Raw genomic sequence first — 24084 nt, forward strand, 5'->3', positions numbered from 1 at the left:
TTAACTTTTCATTTTGATTGGTTTCCATTCTGGGTTTAGGTGTTGGTGGATGTCAGTAGGGGGAGAAACCACTGGTTAAGCTCCTCACCTCCTGCTACCCAATGGAGTGGCAGTCATGGAGAGAAGGATGGTAGGTTCTGGCTGAGATGATGCGCATGGCACCTTGTAGGTGATGTGCGTTGAATGACAGCCACCCCCTCTCCTTTGGGAATACCCCTCTGAAGATAATGATTAAGCCAATTTATTATCTATGGGAAATGTAGATGCTACCTGATTCTATAAGGCAGCCAGTAGGAAAATGTTTGCCATTGTAAGTCTGGACTTGAAGGAAATTGTGGCCATTCCACTACCAAAACTCACTGGTTAGGTTCTCACCCTGACTTCATCTCCTGTATGCCTCGAGGTGAAACATCTGGGATGCGGATTCTGACGCAAGATCTGGTGTCCTCGCGAGGGAGGATCTTCTAGTGACCCACCAGACCCTTGGACCCTTCCTAGTGGGGCAGGTGCATCCACAAGCAGAGACTTTTCCAGGGAAGACTGCTGCTTTCCAGCAGTCAGTATGGCTTCCTGGATGTCCAGTGTAGAATGATTACTATTTGGAGATCTGAAGATTCCTTAAGTAGAGACACTGGGAGTGCGACTCAGCCACTAAGAAGGAAAGTCTGTCACACCCTATGTGTAATTAATGGCCTCTGTGGTTAGAAACAAGGTCCAAATACATCAAAAGTGAATTTTAACAACTTTGGCTTTCTAGTAAATTTATTTGTTGATTGACCATTTATACTTTGGAAGACATTTTGGCAATCTTTGCAAAAATGTAACCCATGAATTTTTAATCTTGAATATGATTTCACATTTGTGATCTTGGGTCAGATTTAAAGGCAGTTACTTGATTTCATCTTATCCAGTTTTTCTTCATTCTCTTTCTTTCTTCTCAGTTATGATTTCTATTATTGAGGTAATTTCTTAATTACATGTTTTGTAACACTATGCAGTTAAAAGATACTATTATAAAAATCGTGTGTGTTTATTTAATGGAAATTTATTTTGAATTTTCTTTCTCATATTCTTTGATGCATTTGATTTGGTCAGCAGCTGGATAGGAAGCAGCTTTCAAGTATGATATTCAGGTATCTGGGAAACTCTTGGAATTTTATGGAGTGAGCCTGTATTTCTATGTGGTTTTCCCCTTTGGGAGTAGGATGCAGCTCGACAGAACTGTAATCCAATACTGTTAGTTTCAAAAAAGAAGACACTTGAAAAAATACTATACATTACATTTTAATTCAGCATATTTTCTTGAAGAAAAGATGCAAAGGTGTAGTAATCAAATTATATGCTATGCAGGTACATGATTATATTCTTCACTATCTGAGAAAAACAATTCCAGTTGAACGTGAACATGGCTTTCAGTTAAGTAAACCAGAGATGTCTGCAATCTTTTATTTTGAGATTCTTGAAAAATCAAAATGTTGTTTGGATTGCACTCAGTTCATATTCAATATAAGGGGTCTTCAAAAAGAGCATGGAAATGTGTATTATTAAAAAAGATAAATAGATTCTAAAAATTTGCATCCAAATAAACATATTTTAATTTTTCCATAAACTTTGTGAAGTCATAAATGCAGCACTGTCCAAAACTTAGGGCAGTGGAACTTCGTAAATATCATGCAAAAATGAGTGACTGATTCCTCAAATAAATGGAACATCTTCTGGGAAATATATCTTCAGGGAATCTCAGCATTTGCCACATCCTACCATTCCTGGGCTGTTTGAGAAATGGCTACTGGGTCAAGAAAAGATTCTAAAGTGGGTGGAGCTGGAAATGTCTAGATTCCCCAGTTCACCTTCATCCATCCCTGGACCTAGAAAGCAGCATTAGTCAGCATTGCAAGGGCCCACTACACCTTGCCTCCCTCACCACCCTGCTTCACACACATATGCACACTTTCACACACCTGTTCATGCTGCTTCCACTTATCATTAGGGGAGGAGCTACCAGGAGATAAATTGGAACACTGAAGATTTAGGAAGAATGAGGGTAGAAACATATCTTAAGTTTTAGTATTAAAATGAAGTCAGATTTAATATAATGACCTATAGAGACAGTTGTTGCAACAAGAACACATTTAAGAAGGTTGGTTGCTTTCAACTGGCACTTATGATTTGCTGAAAATTGAAGTCCCTTTTTGTCTTAATGGAATTTGTTTCAAGCAGACACAGTGAGGCTCTGCTGACACCACCATTCAGAGGAGAGCCTACTAAGTATTCCCTTTGTAACTTCGTACATTACTCATATTTCAGGAAGTCAGGACCGAGAAATGTGCACATGCTTGGGTAGAAAGAGTTTCATTACACTGACATATTTTTCTAATAATCTAGGAATTATTCTAGGAATTAGAACCACTTTAACCGAATCTCAATTGGGAAATAAACATTTTGACCTTGAAACCCTGATGGGATTTCTGTCCTAAATGTTTCGTTTCATAAAAAAATAATAGTTGAAATATTTGTGTCTTTGGACTTATAAATAAGCAAAGATTAATCCCAAATTGAAGGCAAGATGTACTCTCTTCTAGGGGATGCATTCTGTTCTATTATCCCTCTAAGACTCAATATCAATTTTGTGAGGACAAGAAGGGATATATCCATGCATGGTTTCATTTCTACAAATTGTACATTTACATCAATATATTCATGAAATGTATTTTAAATAAAAATAAGACTTTACTATACATACTGTTTTAAAATTTTAGGTTTTACTAATAGGAAGCTAATACCTTTTCATACCAATAAATGTGGATCTGCATCAATAGATAATGATTGAGCAGAAAAAAGAACAGACACAATTAGAGATGCACAAATACAGCAAAATGTTGCAATTCAGCAACAGTTAAAAATAGCTCTTCAACGTAAAGCTTTTTTTAAAAAAACTCACCTATTCCTACTACTAATATTGTCATTTCAAATTTCTGTCATCTATTTCAGGTTTGCTGTTCATAAAATGGTCTCAGTTCCTTTCCCTATTGTACCTAAAAAGATAGTCAATGCAGAATTTGTGAAGGACAAATCTTTCCCCAGCCATCAGAGGCTTGCTGCCTACACAAAGTGTGACTCCTAGACCAGCAGGCAGGAGGCAGCCAATCCCCAGGGCTCAGCTACAGCAGGTGTTTTAGGAGGCAATGATCTTACCTCAAAGATTCTTCCCAGACTTAAAACATTAAGGGGACAAATCCAATTTTTATGTGTGTGTTATGGAACTGAGCCCAAGGTCTGGTTTAGAATAGCTGCTTTTTAACATGCTTAATGAGAGAAAAAACATGCATGTCCTTAGTGGTAGAATGATTGCCCCATGAAGATGGCTGCAGGGTGTAGTTCATTCAGTCTAGCAAATTGCCTTGACAATGTAAATTTTCTGCCTAGACAGGGACTTCTGCTTTACTCAGAAGCTAGCTCTGAACAGCTGGCAGCAGATGCCTGGAATAGTGTGGTGCAATGAATCTAGAGGCTTTTCTGGACAACACAATCAATCAGCCTTGGGTACAGGAAAAAGCAATGAGAGACACAGTTCAATGGAGGTTTAGAGCTTGGGTATCTGAGTTGAATCATGTGGGTTTGGATCCTGGGTTTGCTTTAATTAACTTCCCATCTGTGTGATGTTGGCTAAGTTTCGTATTCCCTATGTAACTGGACTTTGTCAAGTAGGGATGGCAACAGGATGTAGCTGGTAGAGTCCTGAAGGACAAAGTGAGGTAAGCCATGTACAGTGCTTACTGGAGGCCCAAGGCAAATGCTCCAAGCATGGCCTCTATTCATTCAAATATGTCACCTGCCTGTCCTTTTGTGAAACGAGGCACATGATGCTAAAACTCAGAGGTGACAGATGCTCACAGATCATTTCGGGAGTCTTTACTGTGCTCCTTAAAGTGGCAGTTCTGCAAGGAAAAGACCAACGGTGGCAGTGGAAGGTGGAAGACCCAATACAGCAGATATTCTGCAGAGAAGCTATTTTGAAAGGCACCAGAGATGCAGCGCTCAACACGAACAGTAATCTGGGGACTGGGGAGGATCATTCTTCCTGGCCACCAGGTTGGAAATCTCTTTATCATGCTTGCAAAGGATATGGGAATTTCTAAAAGTGTATTGTTGATATTGCGTGTTATGTGACTCCATCCAGGTCAGGACAATATTGCTGTGCTCTGTGGGAGAATGCTTGCAGATGCTGGGGACCATGCACATTTTTAGTTAACCCTCACCTCATACATTCATTAGAAACGTCCACCTCATTCACCTTTGTCCAAAGCAAACCCACTGTTTGGAAAGGGCAATACCTGGAGATACTGTCATGTGAATCTAAGCTATCCATCCTGTGCGCTGGCTGTGCCCCTGCGGCAGCTCCAGGACGTTGGTCAATGGTATCCAGTCCTGACTCTCTGGAAAGGTTCATGATGTGGTTCTGATAGTACATGTGGATGCTCTCCCGCGTCGGAACATTGCCCTGTGGAGAAGGGGACATTGCCACAGTTATTGTGCGTGCCCTCACCTGCAGAGGCTTCGGCACCTCTTGTAGAGATGACTCTGTTCTCATGCACTAAAGCCAACTAGTCACATTGGAGATGGATGTTGACTCATCGGATGCATGGTAGTCAACATTACTAGGTAAGTCTAAACAAGAAATCACCTTCTTATATGTAGATAATTTTGCTAAATGATAGTAATCTCCCAGAAATGACCTCCAAATTGAGTATTCCTTAGCTAAAATACTTGGGACCAGTAGTGTTTCAGATTGTGATTTTTTTTTTTTGAATTCTGGAATGTTTGCATATGCATCATGAGATATCTTGGGGATAAGAAGTAAATCTAAACAAGAAATTCATTTATGTCTCATAAACACCCTAGACACACAGGCTGAGGATAATTGTATACAACGTTTCTAGTGCATCAATATTTGGACTTCAACATGTCTCATGAGAATTTTCCACTTGTGTTTTACATCAGCACTCAGAGTTCAAGATTGCGGAGCATTTTAGAGCTCAGATATTCATATTAGGGATGTTCAACCTATATTATTTTAAGAGATCATCTATAAATGAGAGATGACCATATTTTGTTGCTTTTCATATATTGTAATTAAGTTTCAGGTCAAATTTCCTTTACAGAGCATGGTAGGGATTTTAAGCTTGCAAACTCTGGTGAGGGGAGAGCACGGAATGCATGAAGCAGTCATCATTCCCCAGATGGGGTGTGTGTGTGTCTGTGTGTTTAGCATTTTTATTATTTTAATTCTGAGTGTGGAACAGCTTTAAATATATAGAAAAGACAAATAATTAGGGCAACAACTACCCAGAAAGAAAACATTTTGTGTGATCCTCCTTAGAGTTTTAAATACTGACTTTGTGTTACTTTTTAAAATTTATATAAAGGGAACAAATTTCATATGTAGTTTTAAGAGCACAATGATACCTTTCCTCCTTCCCTCCCTCCCTCATTGTCACCCTCCCTCTGCCTTGTTTTCTTACTTTTCTTTTAATTTTCACAATGACATACTTTCACTTTACTTTGTAAGCACAAGATTAACCCTCCACCAAATGAAGACTTGAACAAGAAGTAAGTAGAAAAAACTACTGTTCCTCAAGAGTATAGACAAGGGCTATACACAATAATCAAATCTCAAAATGTCAATTTTGCTCATATATTGCATTTTTTGTTCTCTGTACCACAAGTCAGGAAAAACATATTATATTTGTCTTTTGGGGACTGGCTTATTTCACTAAGCATAGATGTCCATCAACTGATGACCAGATAAAGAAATTTTGGTATATACACACGATTGAATACTACTCAGCAGTAATACATTAAAAAAAAAAAAAAAGAATGAGATCCTGTCTTTTGCAACAAAATGGATCAACCAGATCTTGACTTTTAAAGTCCTTTTAGTGTGGGAGGAAGAAAAAAGCACTACACTGCCAGTGTTACCTTCTTGATTTCCCTGGTCAGCATGCATCTCTCAATTCTCAGAACTGTGGATATGTCAATGTGCTCTCTGGAGATGGAGTTCAGCCATGTGGTGAAACTGTCCACGGTCGCCAGAAACAGCACCCAGGTGAACTTCAAGATGTTAAATATCCTTTTGATGATGTTGTCTAGGAGGAAGGGGGACAGTGTGATTCTGAATGAACATGACATCAGAAACAGTGTGGCGTTCATGTGGAGCAGCGATGTTTTGCCAAAGCCAGGCTGTGTGCTTTGCTCTGAGTTCCCAGTGAGAGGTGGGGCACCTGACCCTCTGCAGGACATGGGGGACAGCTGCCATGCAGGGGCTCACCACTCATGCAGTGGCAGAATCCACACCAGACAAAGACAGAGTTAGTCATCTATGGTCAACATATCATTCAGTATGGTTCCACCTCCAGGGAGTCCCTTAGTATCCATGGGAAATGGATTCCAGCACACCCTGCAGATTAGCAAAATCCAAAGATGCTCAAGCCCTCAATATGAAACAGTGTGGTATTTGCATATAATCTATGCACACCTTCTCACTGACTGGAAATCACCCCTAGACTCCTTGTAACACCTAATGCAATGTAAAGGTTATACTGATAGTTGTCATACTGTGTTGTTTAGGGAAAAATGACCAAAAAAAAGACATGTAATGTTTATACAATATATTTTTTCAAATATTTTTGATTCATGGTTGATTCAGTCCATGGAAGCAGAACCCACAGATGAGCACGGCTGACTTCAATGTGTTTCATCAAAAAGTAGAGGCTGTGTTAAAGATGGATTCATTATTGAATAGGGATACAAACAGCCTGTATTCAGCTTGCTGGGTCCTTCAGTGATTCCCTATCAGTCTCTTCTACCCTTAAGTAAGGGTTGTTGCTGGAAACAGTTCTGTTGATGTAGTCAGACTGTCGTGCCTCCCACGACATCTGCATTTCTGTTAAGTCACCTAAAAGCTATTTTGTGAAAAGTTCAATGCACAAAGAGTATGTCTATAAGGTCTCTAAATTATCACCATCATACTTTGCAGACTGAGCTGTGCTACCTACAAAATTCTGTACCTGGGATCAAACCTTCCACCCCCAGTCAACAAAAACCCTAAGATCCTTGTGGTATTAGATCTCTTCTTCAGCTGCAGCTGTGACCTGGGGAGGCTGGAACTCCCAAATACAGAGCCAGCATGACCCACAGCACTCTCAGAGATTTAAACACGAGTTCCTCGACCACTGAGAAAGGTTTGAGGACTTCCACAGCTGTGATCTCACTTGCCGGAATATTATTCAGCCATAAAAAGGAAATCCCATCATTTGTGACTACATGGATGATCACGAAGACATTGTGTTACATGAGATGAATAAGATAAATAAAAACAAATACTGTATTATCTCACTAGTCTGAAATAATCAAACTCAGAGAAGCAGAGAGTAGAGTGATGTTTACCAGGGGCTGGGGTGGGGGTGGGGAATTGGAGGAGAACAATTCCTTAGGATGATTAAGTCTAGAGAGCTACTGTACAACATGAGACCTACAGTTAATGATATTGTATTGCATACTGGAAATTTGCTGAGACAGAAGACTTTAGACATTCTTATGGGACACAAAAGGTAACTACGGAAGGTGACAGGTGACAGGTGCTAGGTCAATGTCTTTGACCTTGGTGATCATTTCACTACATATGTGTATATCAAAAGAGCGTGTTATGTTGCATACACATACACATATACACAATAAAAAAAATCAAAAGAGGAAAAATACCATGTTAACCACCTGTCCTACCCATTTGTCTAAGTCAGTCGTTTGCGCCCATGGAGGCGCCCGTGGGTGGCACAGCTGGTGGACCCCTCATCTGGTGTAATCAGCGGTGACCCCTGAATGGCTCACTTTTGCCCTCCACAACTTCTCTCTCCAAAGACCACAGTGTGAATCGCAGTTCAGCTTAGTAATGGAAGAAAGTGAAGGTAGTTTCTGAGCTGAGCGCCTGGGAGGAAGGCAGACCTTCTCTCAGGTGGAAAGTTCACTCTTCTCCAAAGGAAATGCATTAAAGGGAAGTGGAGCTGTGAATGGAATGGCTCCTGGGCAGAGTCCAGACGGGGGCCAGGTGGCCACAAAGAAGAGGGAAAAGGTCCTAATAGGGTAATGGGGATCTTGGAGTCGCCAGCTGTGCCTGGAGAAGGCAGCTGTGACTGGGGAAAGGAGGTGGCAGAATGACATCACCCCCTCTCCTCGGGGCCCAGCCCCGGCTGCAGGGGTGACATCTGGCGCCCTGTGTGAAGGAAGCTGCTTCCTGTCCAGGCTGACGCTCCTGCTCCCCAGAACCTGTGTGTAAGGACGTGACAGCTGACAGTCTGGCAGGAGGTGTGCTTTAAGAAGTGGGGAGGGAGAGTGCCCTCTGTTGAGCAGAGCAGCCCAGGAAGAAGGCAGCTGCTCCCCGAGGGGGACCCGTGCCATGGATTCCACAGAGCAGCCCTGAGCGGCAGATGCTGGGAACACCCATGGTTCTCCCTCTACCCACTCCCCTTTCAAACAACGGTGAGCAAGGTACATCTTTCCCACACTGGTTTGGATGGAATCCCTCGCTGCTTTGTGTAGAAATCTGACCTCTGGCAGCTGCAGTTTGGCTCCTGGAAGATGAAGGACTTGGGATTATACCTATTACTACATTGTAGCAGCTCTTCATACCTTTGACAACTTGATTTTTTCTTGAGTTCTCAATTAGTTTCTTAGAAGTGGTAAAAAACACGTTCATAGTTTTGCTGTGCTGGGCAAAGCCAAATTTGCTGCATTGCAGACATCAGCAACACTCACTTTGTTAACCTGGGTGACCACTAACTAACCCATGACATTAGGGTTTTCATTTTCCCTTTATTTACTTTACCATGGGAGCCATAGGGTGTAGCATTGACAGGCCACTCTGGGTCATGAGCCGTTAGCAGTTGAATTGACTTGGAAGTGGGGAAGTGGGCTTTTGAGAGAGTTAAACAAAATAATATGCCCACATATCTGGGAAAAGTGCTTAGCAAACAAGTCGGGCAATCTAAATTGTTAGCCACTATTACTGGATAAAGCTTTGCTATAATCATAGAATATCTGGCTCCACATAGATGTGCATCAGTGTGGAAATGGAAGACCAAGTGTAAGTAATGCAACTGCTTGGGAGAAGTTTCATTCAGCAGTTGGCAGCCTTGGAAATTCAAGCGGTTTTACAAGGTACATAGAAAAATGGAATTAAAAGTTAAGTGTATTTTGGTGCAAAAATGTTTGAAATCCATGCTTACATGGAGTTTTCAAAAGATTATGGAAATGCATTTTATGAAAAATCTACACATTAACCTCATGATATTTTGTATCTCCAAATGTGTTGCTTTCAATTCTGATTTTCCACGAACTTTTTGAAGTCCCCTTGGCTTTGCACTGGGCGTTGTGGAGCCTGACTCTCCCGGTCTGGTGAAGAACATGCACAGGAATCCCTGAGGGGTGAGTGACTATGGGTGCGTGGCATGGAACAGAACTAGACAGGCACTGAGCTCACTTTCTGGGGGGCTTTTGTTGGGTCTGTTTGGCTTTCCTTCCTGCAGGGAGGAACCATCCTCCAAACCACACAGCATGAGAAGCCCAAGTGGCACCCGCACTGGGCAGGAGTTATTAGACAGGTTCTGTCCCTGGTTTGGACACTTTGAAGCTGCAGAGTCCTGAGCAAGTCACAGATTCTCTGGGGCTTGGTTTTCCCTTCCTAAAGGATGAGGCTGTCCCAAGCTTCCAGAGTCCTTCTTTTCTTCCCAGTTCTATTCAGCTCTCGTTTAACTTCATGTTCTTTCAATAATAATTTACTGTATATCCCAAATTAGCTAGAAGACAGGATTTTAAATGTTCTCAACACAAAGCAATGATAAAGGCTTGAGGTGAAGGGTATGCTAATTACCCTGGTTTAATCATCACCCATTAGCATTAAATTATTATACTGTGCCCCATTGAATAACACCTTGACAGTGGGGAAGGGACTCCATTTTGGAGAACCTGAGACTCCATTCTGGGAAGGTGCCCCCCCACACCATGAGACTCCGGTCTGAAACTATGATCTAGAACAGTTGGACAATAGCAGTCCACTGCATCATACTCGGCAGAGCATAGAAACCCCCTAGCATGATCGCTCAAGCTTGGAAGTGGATAGGCTGCACCTGGGTTAATGATAAAAATGTAATTTGTCTATGTCCTACATGTGACTAAAAACAATACCTGGATTAATGTCAAGATTATAATTAAGATTGTTAAGATTGTAGCAGGAATTGTCAAATTATAATTGATATTAGTTTCACATAGGTTTTAGGTCATCTTGACCCCAGTAACCATGTATTCCCCCGATCCTAGCAACCATGTATTCCCCTCGTGATTTTGTGGTTTTTGCCTTTATAAGCCCTGTTGCTTTGGGCTTCAGGGTCAAGAGTTCTTTAGGGCATGAACCCACTCTCCACCGCTGGCAATAAAGGACCATCAAATTTTATCAATGTGTGGTGCTCCTTTGTTTACACTCGCTCAGGTAACACCATAAGTATGTCTAACTATTAGGGATCAGTTAAAAATAAGTAACGGATTTTGCAAAAACAGAACCAGTATCTTTTGTGCCTCTGGTCTGATGACTTCCGTGGGAAGTTTAGAATGTACTAATGCCCTCTCTCAAACATAATCACACAAAGGAATTCAGAGCCCGACAGGAATCCGACATTTTATCCAGCAGTGGAAAGGCCAGACCTGCTTTCAGGAGTCACTTTGCAATTTCAGGGGAGACGAGAATTCAAGGGATGCAATTACTTAGTCACAGTCATAATCCAGAGAGGGTGCTTGGGTCGGGACCTGTCAGGCAGTCTTCCGTGGTGGACCACCTGGGCAGGGATCACTTCAAATCCTCACATTTGCTTGACTGTATTACCTGGGCCATCGGATTTCTTTTTGACAGGTTCATCCTCTCGGTCTTCCCATTCCACCGCACCTGCCAAGCATGTTCAACAAAGAGGAGTTAAATTCCCTTTAGGGTAAATGTCATGCCAACCCTGCCCTTCCAGATGAAAAGGAATTTTGTAATTACATCTCAGACACTCTGCCTGTCTTTAGAGCATCTGGGGCTAAGTTGTGTGAACTCACATAGTGTTCCTACTCCACTGGACAAGAACCCTGTCTACCAAGGGTAGGTCAGATCCCACAGCTGTTACATTGCCCGTGAACTCAGAATGGTGGTCGTATCTTTAATACTTGCACAAACACTGAAGAAGGAGACTTTGTGCATGTGAAGATGATGTGAAATCCACAGCCAACCAGAATCAGCCACTCCTATTTGTTATCTCTGATTGCTTTGACCCCACCACAGCAGAGCTGAGCTGTAACAGAGCCTTTCTGGATGGCAAAGCCAAACATAGGAGGACACTTGACAAAGTTCACGGAAAATGGAATCCAAAAATTACATTTATTTTGGTGCAATTTTTTGAAATTCATCAATTGTTTTTTCCTACACTTGATCTTAGCCAAAAGGCCAAGAAGTGATCAATTGTTTTTTCCTAACACTCCCTTTCCAGAAACTTTTGAAGACCCCTCATATTTTTACCATCTGTCCCTTTACACAGAAAGCTCACTGATTCCTGATATGTTATGAAATTTTAATTTTTAATATTTTGAGATGATGTTGCAAATTTAATGTGTAATATCTTAAAAGGACATCATAGGACGTCATTGTATTTCTTTAAATATTTTTTGAATTTATTTGTTTGAGAAGCAAAGAGAGAGAAGAAGAGAGAGAGCTCCCATCCACTGATTTACTCTTCAAATGCTTGCAACAGCCAGGGTTGGATCAGGGCTGCTGCTGGGAGTTGGGAATACAATCTGAGACTCCCACATGGGTGTCAGGGACCCAGTTACTAGAGTTATCACCTCTACCTCGCACAGTCTGCATTAGCAAGGAGATGGAACAGGGAAGTGAACCCAGGTACTCGGATATGGGATGAGGACCTCTTAACCACTAGGCCAAATGACAGCCCCTCATTTTATTTCATAACCTCTCATTCAAGGCTAATATTGTCAGACCTAACAAGTGAAAATATAGAACACCCAGTTAAATCTTAACTTCAGTTAAGCAAAAGTTTTTAATCTAAGTGTATTCAATGAAATATGCCTAAATTATGCTTGAACTAAACACTAGTTGCTGTTTAACTAGAAAATACAAATTTAATGAGGTTTATTGCATTTTACCTGGTAACCCTATCTTTTTTTAAATTTTAGTTTAATTAATTAAATTTTTTGGATTTTTCAAAATTTTATTTAAGGTATACAAAATTCATGCATTTCATATGTACAAATTTAGGAACATAGTGATTCTTCCCACCATAACGGTAACCCAATGGTCTTAGATAGACCATTCATGATTTTATTCCAGTTATTCTTCTCAAATGTACTTCCTGGTAAATCCTGTTTCTCCATCCTATTTTCTACTGCTGTTTTACATCTTATCCTTGCCAGCCAAGCTGACCAAGCCTTTCGTTTTCATACATGGCCTTACTTTCTTCAGCCAGAACGTCAGTCTCTATTCAAATACTATCTTTTTCATGAACCATTCCCTGACATTTCTAGCAACAAGAAATTCTTTCTTTTTCTGATCCCACACTATTGTCTGCCTATATTTTTTGAAAAGCAGCTCTGTAGTTTCTATATCATTAAGATTTAAAAAATATGCATATGTGCTTTCCCTACTGGTTAAGATAGAAGGTTTTAAAGTCCAGATGTCTGCTACAAGATCCAGATCCAATACTCCTTGCATGGTTATGTGACCTCAGGCATAACTTGAATGGTTACGCTTCACTCTCTGGAATTGTATTGTTATCTGTGTAACAGGACTGAGAAAATGCTCCTGAGCTGTAGTAAGCATCTGGGGAGTGACTGCATAGAAAGCATTTCCTAAGCACCTGCTTCTCCACAAGGACAGCACCTTGTGAAGAATGTGTTCCCTGTCGCAGAAGGAACCCGAAGATAAGGTGCCTGGGACCAAGAGGGTGCTAAATGAATAGGAAGGTATTTCCAAGAGTTGGGGAAAAAGTGAAATAAAGGGTAACTTTATTTTGGAGAAAAAATGTTGAATTTCATGCATAACCTTTACATAATATGTATTTTCTATGATCTTTGGTGACCCCTCATATTTTTGAAAAGAAGCAGACAATTATTTCAATGCAAGTACCTGCAAATTACTGCTGTTTTTGATGTGTATGTAAACAATAGTGCATCTGCACATGAAATAATCTTGGTGATATGGAGTAATGAACTATTTTCATGATGACTAAAAGACAAATTCTTAGAAATAGGTAACAAAAAAAAAACTGGAAGAAAAAAATTAGAATAGTAGAAACCATTTTGAAAAAAATCTGGTGATGACAATTTGCCTCACCAAACATTAAAACTAACTCTATACCTACTGGATTCAAGAAAGTATGTGGCAATTGGTCCAGAGCTTGGCAATAGGAGAAGTGATGAGAATACAGTGCCCAAAAACATACTTAAGAATACATGCAAACTTAAAATTGACAAAAGTAGAATTAAACCCAGTAGAAAAAGGAAGAATCATTCAATAAAGACAGCATGTTCTCTCTGTCTCTCCCTCTCTCTGTAAATCTACCTCTTAAGCAAATAAATGAAATCTTAAAAAAATGAAAAATAGTGTGTATTTGTGTATCCATCAAGTAAACAAATTAGATCTCTACTTCTTAAAATACCAAAAAAAGTAACATGTAAATAAAATTATTAGGCAATTCAGGAAAAACTTGCATTAGATTTGGAGGCAGAGACTTTCTTAATTAACATGAAAATCTAGAAGCTACAAAAAGAAATTTAGACCTATTTGACTTGAAAAAAATGAAAAATTGTTTAGATAACAAATACCACAATCTAAATCAAAATATAAGCATTATATTGAGAAAATATTTGTAATAAAGAAAAAAGAACAATATACTGAACATACAAGTAGCCTCAATAAGAAAAGAACAAATATCCCAGTAGAATTATATGGAAAAATGATAGAAGTATTCTTAGACTTGGAAGTACAAATGACCTAAAATATCATATAAAAATGCTCAGTCTCATTAGTCAGGAATTTAATTAAATTCAAATGAAAATAAAAGCTATTTGCCAGTCCTCAGAAGGACAAGCGACAAAAACAGCAATAGTGTCTTGAGGCTACAGAACACAAACCTTCCTGTACCTTACATGGAGAGGTGTTAATTAAAATCACTCTCAGAAACATGTTTACTGAAATAAAAAGAGGGAGGTCAACCTTTTTGCCCAGTAAACACAGTTTAGAGAATCTATTTTGTGGAAAGTATGTCTTCTTCCTAAATTTTACTGTGCACTTAAACATATACATACATACATGTATGTCTGAATATGAATTTTTGTGTAAATACAGCTATTATAGCATTGTTCATTGTGGCAAAAATATGGAAGCAAGGTTCATGTCCATTTAGGTTGGCGTAGTTGACTAAATTATGCATATCTGTACTATACCATATTTTACAGCTATTGAAGAATGATACTATTTCACAAATACGCATTTGGAGAAATGTTTATGATGTACTGTTGTTAAAATACAAAGGGAGTTTGTAGAGAGTGAACTTGTGTTTGAAAAACAAAGGAAATGGTGCCTGCACACATATCTGTAGGCACCACCTGGAAAAAGAAAAAAAAAAGGAGGGGAAACAAACACCACCGCTGGTAGGATAGGGTTTGAGGGGAGTAGAGTGGGGGAAATTGTGTGTCTTCCTCTTCACCTCTGGTTATATTGGGTATGTGTTAACTTTGTCTTTTAAATTCACAGACTAGAATAAAATTCAAGGGATGGTGTTGTGACACAGCAGGTTAAGCCTCCACCTGGATGCCAGTATCCCATATCGGAGTGCTGGTCTGAATCCCCACTGTTCTGCTTCCAGTGCAGCTCCCTGCTAACGTACCTAGGACAGCAGCAGATGGTGGTTCAAGTGTTTGGGCCCCTGCCACTCATATGGAAGACCAGGATGGAATTCCTGGCTTCTGCCGCCATTTGGGGTGTAAACCAGTGGTTTGAAGATTCTGTGTGTGTGTGTGTGTGTGTTGTCTTCGCCTTTCAATCAATTAAATGAATAAATCTTTAAAAAACATAAAATAAAATAAAATAAAATTCAAGTTACCAGGAGGTGTCCAGAGGAAGAAAGTTCAAAAGGTCAAAAGGTTTTGTAATTATAGCTTCGTTAAAAATTATGTTTTCTCTTTATTTTTGCATACTTTTTTCATTTAACAAGGAATCTATAAATACATTTTCTTTGCAAGAAATCAAATTGTAATTGAGAAGCCTAGAGTTTCCTGTCATCATATCACAATCTCCATATGCCTAAGAAGTTACCACTATTAATATGCTAAGTATTCTTCCTGATCTTTCCTTTTGCATTTAGACACTATTATATGCACTCATTAAAAATGAAAATATTGTCTAGAGGGACTTTGGCTTCCTTTGTTCTGGGAGTGTTTTCATAATGTGCATGCCATTTTGCAATGCACTGTTTTCACTTAACCATATGACAGGCATTGTTCTCCACGCCAGTTCAAAGCCATCCATCTCATTTTTTAAACTATTGAATAGTATTCCACAATATGTTGGTAACATAATTCACTTGACTCTTATTTATATGGAGATTCAGGAGGTTCCCAAATATTTTTTAGTAACAAATATGTTTGATGAATATTCTTGAACTTGTGTGCTTGTGCACATATGAGAATACTTCTTCAGGCTAAACTACACACCCCTAAGTGGGATTGGTCTGTAGCATCATGTGTGCACTGAAATTTTAATCGACATTGACACAGTTCTTGAAGGTTGATATAGTATTTTTATATTATTTTTAAAGACATTTATTGATTTGAAAAGCAGACCTGTGGCGAGAAGGAGAGAAGAGAGAGAGAGAGAATCTTGCACCTGCTGTTTCACTTCCAAATGGCCTCAATGGCCAGGGCTGGGCCAGGCCAAAGCCAGGAGCCTGGAACTCCATCTGAGTCTCTCAGGCGGGTGGCATGGGCCCATGGACTTGGGCCATCCTCTACTGCTTTCTCAGGCGCATTAGTCAGGAGCTGGTTGGGAAGCCAAGCTGTGAAACTGGATATTCTATTTGGTAACGCCTGTCATGGTGTGTGCATTTACTTATATTCTCACCAGTTCCTAGACGGAGATATTATGACATGTTTAGGTTCTTACCAATCCAACAGACTAAAAAGCAAAACAAAACAAAAAACAGTATGTTGAAATATTTAGTTTGTGATTCTCATACTCCTAATGAGGCTATGTGTCTTTTGACTATTTCCATTTTCTAGTCTGTCATTTTTTTTCAATAACCTTTCATATATTGGGCTGAATTTTCTTTTATTTCCTTTTTAGTATCCAGAATAGTAGTCTTTAACCTGCTTTGTACAATGGAAATATTGCTGAGTGCAGCACTTAAGCTTTAGCATTGAAGGTCAGAATAATTTTCCTCTTAGAAAAGTGTTTATTTCATATGTTTTCAAATGTTTTGGCATTATGTTGAATATGGTAGTAGTAGTTATGTTTTGTTGTTGTTGTTGTTCCTGTATATTTTTTAGTGTGCTCCCTTTCTCTCTTTGATAAAATTGACAAAGGTTCATCTTTCTTACTGGCTTTTATCCAAGAACAGCTTGTAACTGAATCTCAAGTCTTGTCTTTCTTATTTATTACTTAATATTGCCTAAAAAATCCTTTTTCTTCTAGCTACTTTCTTTGGGTTCATTTTATGGCTCTCATCTCTTACCACTTTATAGTTTACATCTTAAATTCATGCTTTCATTTATTACAAGTGTCCTGGGATAGGAGCCACGCGTGACAAAGGAAACCAAAGGCTTTGGAATTTAAAATGCCCTCTCTGGAGACCTCTGTGCTTGGCAGCGGCGCTGGGGCGCACGGAGCACTGCTGGGCACTGCTGCTCCCGCCCACGACTCACCGTCCCCAGAGCCTTTCCGCCTTCGTTTCTGGTCTTCTCTTGCGGATCTCTTTTTCTCTTTGCGTCTCTGTCGGAGGGCAGTTTTAGGGTCGGTGATCCAGGCTTGGTAAACAAACTGAAGAGACAAAGCTAAATTAGTTTCTGACCTTTTGATCATTTGGAATTAAAAGAAAAGGGGGTCCACAACAAAATTCCTTACTTTGGGGGATTTTCCCCCTCCCAACGTGAGTTCCACGGCTGTCTCCCACCTGAATATGTTGAGCTGCTCTGTGCTATTTTCCCAATCATGAGATTAAAAAGGAAAACAGGTGTTGCAGGAATAGATTTTGTTGGTTTCACAGATGATCACCAAGTGAGCGTGTAAGCCACTGATTCTGCCTTCTCCCAAATCTTACCACCACCTGTGGTACTAGTTCCTGATTCTTTCGCACTACACACACCAGGAATGAGTTGGATGCCTCCTTAAGTATCTATAGAGCAGTTTCCCCCATCACAATAAACTCTGAGTCCAAAACAAACTAATATCCTTAGTAATCTCATGGACTTTGGGAAAATAGCTTTTGCATATTTGATACTCTCCCATGTGAATGACAGCTATTACCAGCGATGTGAGAAATGGGTTTGTGGATTAACAAGTACATTGAGGGGAAAAACAATGCGACATTAAGATCAAAGAGCTGTTCGAGAACAGTATGGAAGGAAAACTGTGGTGCTTTTGGTCGCCTTTTGTCATTTTCACTCAAGAGCTGGAACCAGTCACATGAATGGATTATTAAGCGATAACCAGGGAAGAGCAATTTTGAGCAGCCTGCCCACCCGTAGTCTCCCAAGCCATGCAGAAGAAACAAAAGGAAAGACTGGATCTGCAGACTCAGCCCCGGGAGTCCCGAAGCCAAGCAGGCATGCGCCTCATGCACCACAAACACCCTGGTCTCAGGGAAGCTGGCTTTGCCCTGCGATGCTGGGGTTCAGGAAACGTTTGGCGGGGCTCTGGGAAACCCAGATAGTTCTGTTTTGTTCTATATGATTTTCAGATTTATGCAGTCTTTGAAAAACACTGCCTATGGAAGCCATTGACCTTGAGATGTCAGTGAAAAGTAAAGAGGTTTCAACATTCACATGCCAAGTATGGAAACGTGGAGGCAATAGGTTACTAAGAGGGAACAGGTCTTTTTTTTTTTTCCACATGAAAACAAATGCAATGTCTTTATTATTTCTGAGTAACAAATCCAGGAGGCAAAAAAAAAAAAAAAAAAAAAAAAAAACAAACATCCTATTTAATGCCAAAAACATAGTTTCAAAAATGAGAAGGTGAACTGGAATTTGAAGGATAAGAACCAAATATGGAGATTGATGGCAGTTGTTCACTGAGCATGCTCACTGGGAAGCCATTGAGAATATCTCTGAGGTTTAGTAGGCAAGTAAGCAAACTTGCTTTGGCACAGTATTGGTGATTTTAAAGGAAGCTCAGCTACCACATATAAGAAACGTACAGTTTAAGAGGAGTTTATGTTGATAGTTACTTTGAAAAGTGTTATTACGATATTGCTTTTAGATAATGCAAAAATCCCCAAAAATAGAAAATAAAAAATAAGTAATTAGGATTTGTGAATATAACAGGCACACAGGTTATAGAAATTCTTTTGCTCTAAAAAAAATGGGGGAAAAGCCAGAGGGGAAAGGGAGAAGGGGAGAAGGGAGTGGCACTAGGGGCAGAACCAACGGAGTCTCATAGGAAGGGCAGGTACCACTGACACAGGTATTGAAAGGAAACTCCAGGCTGGCACACAGGATCCCTAAAGGATAAGCCTGTCACTGCTGTCTCAGGGAGAGGAGAACTGAGAAAATGCGAATCAGGGGGAAGCAAGAGGAGTGGGGGACCTCATGACATCTCCTTATTTGTAGGGAAACCATCTTAACACCAATGTTTTTTGAAATACATTTTACAGTTCCAGGGATATCTGCAAAGACTGCGGGTCACTTGGGCCTTGGTCTGTCTTAGAAAAAAACATTGACAACCAAAGAGGAAGAGGAAACATCCCAGACCCTGCTGAGTCAAGGAATGGGAGGTTCTCACTCAACTTCCAGGTTTCCACTTGGTGGCTGTAAGCATCATCTGGGCCAGCGTGGCTCTCCGCGGAGTCAGACACAAATGTCACCAACCTTAAGCAGAAAAGCACAGGGCACTGGATTTAAGAGGACTGCTGTGTTCTCCAGAAGGCAACTGCCTCTAGCATGTGTCCTCAATTGATTTCATCTTAAATGACATTCTCTTTAATCATATGTATTAGGGAAAGTGGTATTCATTTTACTGAAGACTAATTATGCAAAAATCCAATTTTTTTTATTAAAACAGACTGAGCTTTATTGAGGTGGAGTACTTAACTGAAACTGGTGCAATTTCATGTCTGTCCTGTTTTCCCTAAGGTTTGCTTATTTATTTGAAAAGCAGAGAAAGAAGAGAGGGAGAGGGAGAGGGAGAAGAAGAGAGGGAGAGAGACAGACAGAGAGAGAGAGAGACAGAGAGAGAGAGAGACAGAGATCTTCCATTTGCTGGTTTACTCCTGAAATGGCCCCAATAGCTAGATCTGGGCCAGGATGAAGCCATGAGCCCAGAACACTATCCTGGTCTTCTGCTTGGGTGGCAGGGGCCCAAACCCTTAGGTCATCCTGCTGCCTTCCCAGGTGGTGCATTAGCAGGGAGCTGGATAGGAAGTGGAGCAGCTAGGACTTGAACCAGCATTTTGATATGGGCTATCAGGGTCACAAGTGGGCACTGAAGTGGGCTTAATCCATTGCACCACAACCCCGGCCCCTCATGGCTGGCATCTAATTTAGGTGTGATCCAGCACCTTCTTTAACTGCAAGATTCTTTTTAAAAGTAACAGGAGGCATGATTCCACTGTAATCCCTCATTGAAATATGAACTGAGAGACAGTCACATGGGAGCCGTAAAAGAAAAGAGAAACAGAACCCCAAAGAAGCAGCAATAGCAGATAGTAATCTAAAAATCAGGATGCCAGCGTTTTTAAAAAAATGCAAGGAGCCTGGAGGTCTGGACTCTGCCACCCATGGTAGACCAGTAGAGTGAGCTTCACCTGGGAACTCCAGGTCCGGTCAGACCTGCTGAAGCAGAGCCTGCATTTACATAAGACCCCAGGTAAACCACGAGGCCGACTCTCACACCACCCAACCCACCTCCTCAGTGCTTGAGAAGAGACTCATAAGTTTTAGTGCCTGCCCCTGACTTAGTTCAAGACAGACAGCTTTCTATAAAATTCAAGAACAGCAATTTATTGTCTGTGGCTTTCAGTCGTGAAGTGACTGCTGCGTAGGTAGCTGAATAACTTCTAGATGAGTTGTCAAATGGTTTTTTAAGCAATGTACTCAAAGGCACTATCGGGGACCCTGTGGGAGTGAAGGGCTATGCAGACTATCTGTAGAAGAACAATCCAGAAAGGAAAGGGACTACATTCAGATCCAGTGTAGGAAGATAGAGAAGGAGATGGGGACAGGAGGAATCTTTCATTAGCTTCTCCATAATGTTACCAGCTTTCTGAGAAAATCTGCCATATTTTTTACTCATCATAACTGATGCATGCAACCATTTGTGGCCCTTATAGAGAGAGATGTGACTTAGGCAAAACTATGAGAACAAGAAAGTATGAGGGAATTTAAGAAAGCTTATGGAAAATGGAATTAAATGCTAAGTTTATTTCAATGCAAAAAAAAAAAAAAAGAAAATCCATACATCTTTTTCCAAAATCCACATTTTCCATGGGCTTTGTGAAAAAACCCTCATTCATGGAGTATCTGCATTTTCTCTTTCTACTTTTTGATAGTCTCTGGTGTCAGCTTACAAAACAAAAATCAAGGAACAAGAAATTTGGCTCCTAAGAACTCTTTTGGAAAACTTTTCCTAATGGTTTACAACCTTGTAATTCCTCATGACGTGTTCTGTAGAAGAGAAAAAATGCAGATACAGGGCACAGTTTGTCTAAAGTTCTAAGGAGCGGAGAGTCACACACTACACATCAGTAAAACATCAAATACCTTTGCAGCTCTGATTAAATACTGAAGAATAGTTTTGGGAAGTTTAATGACAGACTTTGGCAAGGCTAAAATGGCTGACGCAAACTTCCCAATAGCTCTCTACAAAGAAGGACAAAGCAAGAGTAATTAGTAGAAAAAAACAAAATCTAATAATTTAATAGATGATGTCAGTACGGGTTGGTCTCTACAAATTTATCAACAAAGTTAGAACATGCTGGTCATTGAAGCTGGAATAAAAGGTGCTGTTTGCTAAGTTAGGAAGAAAGAAAACAGTAATCCATCAAACATGGTCAAGACGGTCACATTCTCTGCTTCGATGCATGACGAGTGGTGGTTACGATAACACCATTAGCATAAAATAAACATGTTAAGTCATTAGTATTTGACAAGCCAGCATACATGCACACAAACATGGTCACTAGAAAACATACAAGGGAAACCATGGGGCCAGTGAGACACCATCAGACCCAAAGGTCTCCAAGAATTTTCGAGTTCTTCTATTTCATTGGGAAGACAAGAGGGGCCAGAAACCACCAGACTGGGAAGGCCTGGCCAGCAGCCTTGTCATGGGCATATCCTGTGATATCACTCCATGTGCCTTTAGTATAACAAATGCTAAATAACCGTGCCAGTATATGGTTCACTGGAAAGAGAAACATACACCACATTTTCATCCTGTGTGCAATTTTAATGACAAAATGTCATCTTTAACAAGCATTGATTCACATTCCCCGAGGGTGCTACATCAGGCTGATGAGCTATAGCTGGGAATGAGATAGCAGGCTCTGAAACAGAAAGGCAGTTAGGCTGAAAGCTCAGAACTGTGCCAGATAGTCTTATAATTATGTCAATGTATTCTCAAGCTTTTAGCAACACAAATGCGACTGATTTTCAAAATTTGAAACAACATGTAATGATCATTTGCATCAACATGAGGCAGATGCTTTATTTTCATGATCAATTATTCTACAAATGGAGTACAAGTCTATTGAAGCAACCCAAAGCAATACCAAAGGAGTCTTCTTTCCTTCCTACTTGCAATAAAATATAAAGTTCACCCCAAGAAACTTTATTTTTTGTTTATGACATCAGAAAAACTGTTTGATGCAAGAGGATAAAGACCTGACCTGAATACTGTTTTTGTGTGAAATGATTGTGGCAATGCTGAGAGCAGGCAATGTTATAGTTTGATTAGAGGTGAACAAGTTCAGATGTGAGGCAACAGCTTCTGAGAGCTAAGACATGTGAACACAGGAAAAAGAAAATGTAGGCTTGCAGTTAAGATCTGTCAATGAGCAAAACTCCCCCTACAAGAGAACACGATTTTTCTCAACTCCGTGATTACCTGGAAAGCTGACTTCCGGGGTGGTTCTTCATCTTCCTTCTTTAACTCTTCCTCTTCCTCTTCTTCACTATCCGTTTCAAACAAATAATAATCTCCACTCCTGACCACTAAGCAAAACAAAATATTTACTTATTTCTTTGAAAGAGGTATGAGATCATTGGGGGTTTGTTAACAAAAATGCCCCATAACAAAAAATAAATTATTCACACAAAGACCACAGCAAGACATATTGGCAGGTAGGAAAAATCAAGAATGAATAGAACCCATTTTAGGATAATGCTACATGGTGTTGGCCTTATTGGATCCACAGAGTATGAGGCCTTGTCTATGCCATATAAGAGAATTGGCCACCACAGACTTGATCTCATATTTGTTCCTTGTTCCACTGTAAATTTTACACAGATGAATTGGATCAACTCCATAGTGACCAGTTTTGTTGCCATGATGGCAAAAAAGCCTGAAAACAATTATTTCATAATTCAGCAATTTTGATCCCTTTTAGACAAGGCCAAAGTGAAGTGGAGGATCTGGCATGGTCTGAATGGACCCAAACGGTTATGAATCAGTCAATCAGGATGACGCAGGACCAAGATCAGTGCGACCAACCTTCTACTTCACTTTATACTGTGCAGACCTGGCTTTCCACATGAAACACAAGAGACATAACATATAGGACAAGACATTTTGAAAAGTTTAACAAAACCAAAACAAAAATGAAATGTGGCCACAGAGAGGATATGGGCAGGTAACATTAAAACCAAAATTCAACAAAACACAGAACAACAACAACAACAACAACAAACACCACTGCTCTGGCTGCATCTACATGTAGCCATGGGACCAGAGGAAGAATGAAAGACAATGGTCCATGTGGTTTAGCACTGTTAGGCTTCTGGTCAACCAGGAACTCCCCAGTAGCTCATGAAATTTGAGGAGAGTTCTACTGATCGCAAGACACAGAGCACAATAGTACGGATTGTCTTTGTCTGCTACTTTCCCTGCAAGAATGCATTGCCTATGTTGAGTTGGGAGTCCAGAAAGTGAAAGAAATTTCAGAAATTCAATCTTTATCTGTTGCATCATTGTTTTATCAGAGAAAAGAGACTCAGCATTTGCATTCTGATGCTACAAGAACTGTATCATTGTTGCAAGAAAACACTGTCAGATTTTCAAAATTATATTCAGATTAGCAAATGCTGAGGTATCTTTTGGGTAACAGGATGTGACATCTTAAGTTATCTTTTGGACTTTTACATCACAGGATAATGGAAAACCTTGACTTGTTTAAAATTAGTTGCTTGGACATCACTGAGCATAGTAAAAAAAATAATAAGTAATTTTGCCCATGATTTCAGACGAATCAGAAGTGTTCATTCATGAAGATGCAGAGTAATGAATTGGGCCTTATATCCTTGAACAGAAGCACTGTCATTTGTTATTTGTATTTTGAAGAAAAAACCAGGCCTAGAGTACTGGGTCCAGGCCTGAGGAAATCAATGCAATACAACATAGGGTAGAATAAGCGAGAAAAAAATCAAAGTTACAGCATTACATTTGACAGTGAAGATGACCATGAAAGTAATGCCTTCACGGAAGCTGAGACATTTGCGGGAAAGTTATATGGGTTCCACGTGGGATGATCACTTAGAAAAAGACCGCACAGTAGTATATGA

General features: G+C 40.1%; 1 protein-coding gene and 1 pseudogene across 6 annotated transcripts in view; both read right to left on the minus strand.

The window, feature by feature from the left end:
• PIEZO2 (piezo type mechanosensitive ion channel component 2) overlaps window positions 1-24084 on the minus strand; it is a 454193-nt gene that overhangs the window by 34700 nt on the left and 395409 nt on the right. For 4 of the 6 annotated variants that reach the window (XM_089305336.1, XM_089305337.1, XM_089305335.1 and 1 more), the window contains 6 exons: window positions 22412-22518; window positions 21067-21165; window positions 17014-17128; window positions 10931-10990; window positions 5980-6146; window positions 4335-4501 (listed from right to left, as the gene is read on the minus strand). In XM_089305336.1, coding sequence (XP_089161462.1) covers window positions 4335-4501; window positions 5980-6146; window positions 10931-10990; window positions 17014-17128; window positions 21067-21165; window positions 22412-22518 — 715 coding nt within the window. The remainder of the gene's footprint in view (window positions 1-4334; window positions 4502-5979; window positions 6147-10930; window positions 10991-17013; window positions 17129-21066; window positions 21166-22411; window positions 22519-24084) is intronic. The other 2 variants (XM_089305338.1, XM_051851440.3) reach the window with 1 other exon arrangement.
• LOC127492511 (U2 spliceosomal RNA) lies at window positions 11437-11539 on the minus strand (annotated as a pseudogene).

Source organism: Oryctolagus cuniculus, chromosome 10 (genome assembly GCF_051225735.1).
Source record: "Oryctolagus cuniculus isolate XC-2025 breed Fujian yellow rabbit chromosome 10, ASM5122573v1, whole genome shotgun sequence".
NCBI classification, from domain to species: Eukaryota; Metazoa; Chordata; class Mammalia; order Lagomorpha; family Leporidae; genus Oryctolagus; species Oryctolagus cuniculus.